General features: G+C 41.7%; 1 protein-coding gene across 1 annotated transcript; it reads right to left on the bottom strand.

Annotated features, from left to right (window-relative positions):
* Positions 1-546: 546 nt before the first annotated feature.
* CXCL13 (C-X-C motif chemokine ligand 13) lies at positions 547-5,281 on the bottom strand. Its single transcript, XM_067468365.1, has 4 exons — positions 5,206-5,281; positions 3,677-3,815; positions 3,502-3,585; positions 547-1,029 (listed from the first exon to the last, which is right to left on the bottom strand). The coding sequence occupies exons 1-4, from the start codon at positions 5,267-5,269 to the stop codon at positions 1,023-1,025; spliced, it is 294 nt and encodes a 97-aa protein (XP_067324466.1). The 5' UTR covers positions 5,270-5,281; the 3' UTR covers positions 547-1,022.
* Positions 5,282-7,326: the final 2,045 nt, after the last annotated feature.

Genomic DNA, 7,326 nt, shown 5'->3' with positions numbered 1-7,326 from the left:
ACCCAAAAAAAACTTAGAGGAGACAATTATGCCGGGGAAAATGGAAGGAAAAAGGAAGAGGGGCCGACCAAGGGCAAGATGGATGGATGGTATCCCTGAAGTGACTGGCTTGACCTTGAAAGAGCTGGGGATGGTGACGACCGACAGGGAGCTCTGGCGTGGGCTGGTCCATGAAGTCACAAAGAGTTGGAAACGACTGAACGAATAAACAACAAACTCAGAAAAAGCTCACTGACTTAAAATCCTTTCATTTTAGACTAATCAGATATTTTGCATGCTTATCAATCAATTACTTGAAAACTTGGCTAGAAATTGAATGCGTTCTTAGAGCAAATTTACATTCCTTGTGCTTGACTTTTTTAAAAAAATATGACCCATTTGCTGATACCTCCGTTCACTCATCTTCAAAGGACGCTGGTGTTTTAAACTGCTGGGGTTTTAAAATATATATTAGTTTTAATACATAAACAGTCTAATCAATATTCCAAAAAACAAGGAAAAGGAAAAAAAGGATACATACATGTACATATGAAGCTAAAAAAAAAATGAAACTAAATTTTAAATTGCTAATACAAGACACTGAAACAAAAAAGGAGCTCTGACTCCCTCTCCAAACTAATAAAAAAGCCAAAAAGAGAAATATATTTTCTACCATCCAACCAAATTAACATTACTAGAGTTACTAGTATCCATAACTACAGATTGATTGCATTGATAGATTTCTTATTGATCAAAAAGTCCATGAACGTTTTCCATTCTTTCAGAAAAATCTTCAGTTGGTTTCTTGTTTTAAAATTCACATTTATTTGGTCATTGGGACAAAACCATCATGCTTAACCATCTTTTCTTCCAGAATTACTATTTCAGTCCGTTTTCAGTGCTCCAGTCCATTTCCAATCTTTGGAGTTTTATACTGTAGTTTTGAGTAGAAATACAAAGATGAAGTGGTGATAGTAGGATATGATGATTTCGCCTTTGGACTTCTCATACATTTGGCAGTCTTGAGTAAAGTTCATTTGGAGTCATTTGCTATAATTCATAAAAGGGAAACTTGTTGAACATCATGACATGAGCCAGGATTTCTCTGAAGACTTTCAGAGCAATAAATAGCATAGCCACAAAAATGATGCAACAGAAGTGCTGGAAAACATGGGATCATAGCATGGATATGGAGTTACTCATTCATACCATCATAGAACTAACTGTAGAGATGGAAAGTACCTCGGGAGTTTTTCTAATCCAGTGCAGAAAATCCATATTTGAAAGTATTCCTAACAGATGGTCAAACGTTCTGTTTTTAAAACTTCCCTTAAAAGAAAGTTCATAAAAGAAAGAAATCTACTCCATTGTCCAACAGTTCTTATTATCTAAAATGTTCTTGCTAGCTTTTACCTGAAACTCTTTTTTTTCTGCCATTCCAATGTGTTTATTTAGTTCCTAGTTATCTAGAGCCGCCAAATATCATTTTTTTCCATCTTGAAGATGACAATCTCCTCAATGCTTTCTTCAATATACCGAAATCATCCACTGCTCATAGTATTGGCACACCTCCCCATCCCACCCCCAAAATATATCCATGAGATTGCTCAAAGTAGTTGGATACTTTATTTCAGGAACTACAAAATAAGATATGGAAACTGTGTCCCTGCAGATGTTTTGAGGCTACAATTCACATCATCCCCTGTCATTGGGATATGACTGATGGAAGCTGAAGTCCCAACGTTGGCTTGCACCTTTCCAATAAAACAGTATTGGAATCAAAGAACAAACACAGTCTACTTAGAGCAGTGGTTCTGAACCTATGGTCCATGGACCACCAGTGGTCTGCAGGAACTAAAATATAGTCTGCGGGTTCACTGTTACTACTATGGATAATAACACAGTCCAACCCCAGAATGTTTTTTCTTAGTGTCTTTGTTTTTAGGCCTGTTCCTTATTTGGGGTGCTGATTCAGAAAAATGCATTGGATAGACCACATAAACTCTACATTATTAAATATGGTTTTCTGTGGGCAAGTAGACTGTGACCACTGGATGGCATATGTTCTGCATCAGAAACGAGAATGGATGTGGTCTGTCTAGTGCAGTTTTCTGAATTGGCACCCCAAATAAGTAAGTAAGCTTTATTACAGTCGATGACCAGATCATAACAGGGGGATCCAGTCCCATACATCCACATGAAACCCAAGGAGTTATATACTTCAAACTTCAACAAATTTTAAAATCTAAGCTAAAAACCAATATAAGTAGTTATTAAAACCTAACAACCCACGAGATCATCCGAAGGCAGTCTAAAGAGGGGTAGTGGGGATGGCACTGGGGAGGAGGGAATATCCAACACTACAAATATCAGTCTATATCTGATTTCCCATCTATATTCCAGAGGTGAAGCTTAGGTCTTTTAACCCTCAATCATCGTCTACCCAATGTTAATTGCAGCTGTGAAGAACTTAGCGAAACTGTACGTCGCAGCCGAGTTTGTGTCTGAGAGCAGCAGAGCTACATAGAATTGTCCAGAGCGTACTGGGTATTTATCCATGGCAAGAAGAGACAAGATCGAATTTTTCTATAAAACAGGCACTGCAGAAACACGTGCTCTGTTGTTTGTATGTGACCCGAGTCACAGGGACATAGCCTCTTGGAGTATGGGGTCTTCTGGTAACGAGCTTCCAGTACAGCAAAAGGAAGCACATGGCATTGTGCCAAGGTGGAGGCTCTCCAATGGCTAGCAACCTCTAACACAGTAAGATAGGATTGTTGTTGTGTGCTTTCAAGTCGTTTCAGACTTAGGTTAACCCTGAGCGAGGGCCGAGTAAATGATCTTGGAAGGCTGTATCCGGCCCCTGGGCCTTAGTTTGGGGACCCCTGGTTTAACCCATTTTGCCACCCTGGCTCCTCAGCCTGAGGGTAATTTTATATAATATATACCAAGGCAATTTACTGGTCAGCTTACTTCTTATCCAATTAACTGACTTCAGACAGTTGTTTCTGCTTCAATACCGGCTCTTACCTTTATTTACTTTATTTATTTCAATAATGTTGTGTATTTGCCTCAGATTTTGTTTACACCTAACCATTAGAAAGCAAAATTAATCGTATGTCAGACACCCATGTGGACGGAGCCCCAGGTGGTGCAGTGGGTTAAACCCCTGTGCCAGCAGGACTGAAGATCGACAGGTCGCAGGTTCAAATCCGGAGAGAGGCGGATGAGCTCCCTCTATCAGCTCCAGCTCCTCATACGGGGACATGAGAGAAGCCTCCCACAAGGATGATTAAAAAAAACATCAAATCATCCTGGCGTCCCCCGGGCAATGTCCTTGCAGACGGCCAATTCTCTCACACCAGAAGTGACTTGCAGTTTCTCAACTCACTCCTGACACGACCAAAAAAAACCCATGTGGACTATTTTGGATTATTTCAGAATCCCAGGTTAAGGACGCACAACAGATAATTACTAGGTTAAAGTCCCTCCTTTTTCCAAATGCGTATGTCCAAGCCTTACCTCTTCATCACCTTCTTAAGCAGTTCTTGCACCCAAGGAGCATTGGGATTGACACAGACTTTCCATTTATTTTTCAGGGTTAAACTGCAATGAAATTGAGAAGAAATGAATCTTTTGCTTCACATATTTTTCAATGGCTGGTTGCTAAATATGTGTACATGGTCTCCTTACTTACATGATTTCTGTCCTTTGGCACTGCATCCCGTGAGGAATAACCTGAATGGATTTCAGTTGTTTAGGACTGAAAGGTGTCGAAGTTTCTTTCAAACACCTGCACCTTCCCACATGAGTCACGATGGCTTCCATGGCGAGACCTGCATACCATTATCATGGCGGGGAAAATCTATTATTTAAGGGGATCGTGTCCTTTGCTTGAAGAAACCCCCAGTTTTATTTCCCAGCACAGCTAAGGAGCTACGTGTGTGTGTGTGTGCTACACAATTATATAAAATTCTACACCTAGAATTCTCCGCAAGAGACTTCTAGTCCACTTCTCTGATAATGGGGTTAGCAAAGAATTCTGTGCATACTGCAAATCCCAGAACTCCAAAGGATGAAGCTATGGTGGTTAAATAGCTGTGAAAGAGTTGTTGAATGTTATCACACTCTCACAGTGTTTGTCAACCTTCCTAATGCCGCAACCCCTTAATACAGTTCCTCATGTTGTGGTGACCCCCAACCATAAAATTATTTTTGTTGCTACTTCATAACTAATTTTATTTACATTACGATTCATAACATCTGTGTTATGAATCATAATGTAAACATCTGCCATGCAGGATGTATTTTCATTCACTGGACCAAATTTGGCACAAATACCCCATACACCCAAATTTGAATAATGGTGGGAGGGATTGATTTTGTCATTTTGGAGTTGTAGTTGCTGGGATATATAGTTCACCTCAATCAAAGAGCATTCTGAACTCCACCAACAATGGAATTGAACCAAACTTGGCACACAGAATTCCCATGACCAACAGAAAATACTGGAAGGGTCTGGTGGGCATTGACCTTGAGTTTTGGAGTTGTAGTTCACCTACATCCAGAGAGCACGGTGGACTCAAACAATGATGGATCTGGACCAAACTTGGCACGAATACTCAATATGCCCAGATGTGGACCCTGATGGAGTTTGGGGAAAATGGACCTTGATATTTGGGAATTGTAGTTGCTGGGATTTATAGTTCACCTACAATCAAAGAGCCGCCCTGAGTCGCCTTCGGGTTGAAAAGGGCGGGATAAAACGTGGTAAATAAATAAAAATAAATATCTTCTGAACTCAGCCCATAGTGAATCTGTACCAAACTTGGCAAACTACCTACATGGCCAACATTGAGTACTCTTGGGGTTGGGGGGATCTGTTTTTGAATTCTGGGAGTTGTAGTTTACCAACACCAAAAAGGAAGAGAAGGACAGATGGAAAGATCTTCAGCCTTCTCTGCCAGATAGGTTACTAAGACCATCAGAAATATGTGTTTTCTGGTGGTCTTTGGTGACCCCTCTGAAACCCCCTCTTGACCCCCCAGAGGTCCTGACCTCCAGGTTGAGCAACACTGCTCTATCACACGAATGGTAGCAAAGCCCAGCCTGCACTTGGTAAACTTATTTTAAAGAATTTCTGAAGTTATAATCCAACAAAAGTAATATTTCCAAACTCTGGCCCTAAAATAGATTAATGAAATTGAAATAATACAGGTTCCTTACCATGGACTGTAGTGATGTTGGTGGCCACCAGAGCCAAAGTCAGGATCACCACCAGCCCCTTCATTGTGAATGTGCCTTGATATTCTCAGTAGCAGTGGTTTCAGAAAGCTCTCTCCTTTATAACCACTCCTAAAACAGGAAGTTGGAGATAATACATCCTGTAGCCAAAAACTCCCCCACAATAAACCAAAGAAATCGAATTAGGCTGGAATATGTGGGTGTTGGTGTTTTAACTTCTCCTCAGAGTTCTTCCTCAGAGCTAAATAAAGCCGCTCAGACCAAAGGGTTCTTCCAGAAGTTATGCAAATATGAAGCAAATAATGAGGTCTTCCACCCCGCTGGGATAACTGAGGTTCTCTCACGAAGGACCCATTGAAGGGATCAGTGTGAAATGGGACTCCCTGCTTCTTATAATGGGATAGGCAAAGAAAATGCAACAAGCTGTGGAAACATAACACAACTTTCTAGGCAGGTTTTTGTTGCTAGACAAAACTACATCTGGATCTTCTATGCCAAAGTTGTTCTATTTAGTTAACAAAGTGACCCATTTAAGGTGGAATCAGGTGTCAAACAGGGATGTGTTATTGCCCCAACTTTATTCTCCATCTTCATTGCTATGATACTTCACCTTGTTGATGGGAAGTTTCCCACTGGAGTGGAAATCATCTATCAGACAGATGGCAAGCTATTTAACCTCAGCAGACTGAAAGCCAAAACCAAGGTTACAACAGCATCTGTTATAGAACTCCAGTATGCTGATGACAACGTCATCTGTGCGCATTCAGAAGACCTACAAGCCACTCTAAACACCTTTGCAGAAGCATATGAGAAGCTCGGCCTGTCATTGAACATAGAGAAAACCAAAGTGCTGTTCCAGCAGTCACCAGCCAGCCCCTCTCCAATGCCAGAGATCCAGCTTAATGGTGTAACATTAGAAAATGTTGACCATTTCCCCTAGCTTGGCAGCCACCTCTCCACCAAAAACATTGACACCGAAATACAACACCGCCTGAACTCTGGGAGTGCAGCATTTTTCCGAATGAAGCAGAGAGTGCTTGAGGACCGGGACATCCGTAAGGTTACCAAGGTGCTTGTTTATAAAGCTATTGTCCTCCCAACCCTGCTATATGCCTGTGAAACATGGACAGTCTACAGACGTCACATGCAACTCCTGGAATGATTCCATCAGCACTGCCTCCAGAAAATCCTGCAAATGTCTTGGAAAGACAAGTGGACAAATGTAAGTGTGCTGGAAGAGGCAAAGACCACCAGCATTGAAGCAATCGTCCTCTGCCATCAACTCCACTGGACCAGCCACGTTGTCCAAATGCCCAACCACTGTCTCCCAAAGCGGTGGCTCTACTCAGAACTCAAGAATGGAAAACGGAATGTTGATTTAAAAAGATTTAAAGAGATTTAAAGAGATTTAAAGATGGTCTCAAAGCCAACCTTAAAATCTCTGGCATAGACTCTGAGAACTGGGAAGCCCTGGCCCTTGAGCGCTCCAGCTGGAGGTTAGCTGTGACCAGCAGTGCTGTAGAATTTGAAGAGGCATGAATGGAGGGTGAAAGAGAGAAACATGCCAAGAGGAAGGCGCATCAAGCCAACCTCAACCGAAACCACCTTCCACCTAGAAACTAATGCCCTCACTGTGGGAGAAGATGCAGGTCAAGAATTGGGCTCCACAGTCACCTACGGACCCACCGCACACTGCACACTGACTCTGGAGGACCATCCTACTCAGACAACAAGGGACCGCCTAAGTAAAGTAAATTTAGTTAAGAATTTTAGATCCCTTTCTATTATATCCTAAACTGAAGGTTGTGCTTCTCAGAACATGACTTAGATTGTTTGCTAGTTGGAAATGTCATTCCATTGAGTCATCATAAGCCAACCTGACAGCACATAAGAAGTGCAACTAGTTCACATGAGAAATGTGGAACAAAGTTATTTATTTATAACAGACATTTTCACTGTTGGGTGGAGGTCTACTACTAATGCCAATCGGCAAGGTATAAGATTATTTCCTGGCTGATATCCACCACATTCTAGGAGAGCATTTCAATAGCCTTTGGCCAGCATTTCTCAACATGGGGGTTGGGACCCCGGGGGGGGGGGGTC

This window comes from Anolis sagrei, chromosome 5 (assembly GCF_037176765.1).
Source record: "Anolis sagrei isolate rAnoSag1 chromosome 5, rAnoSag1.mat, whole genome shotgun sequence".
Taxonomy (NCBI): domain Eukaryota; kingdom Metazoa; phylum Chordata; class Lepidosauria; order Squamata; family Dactyloidae; genus Anolis; species Anolis sagrei.
Note: the sequence above shows the minus strand (reverse complement) of the source record. Positions and strands in the feature narration are given on the sequence as shown.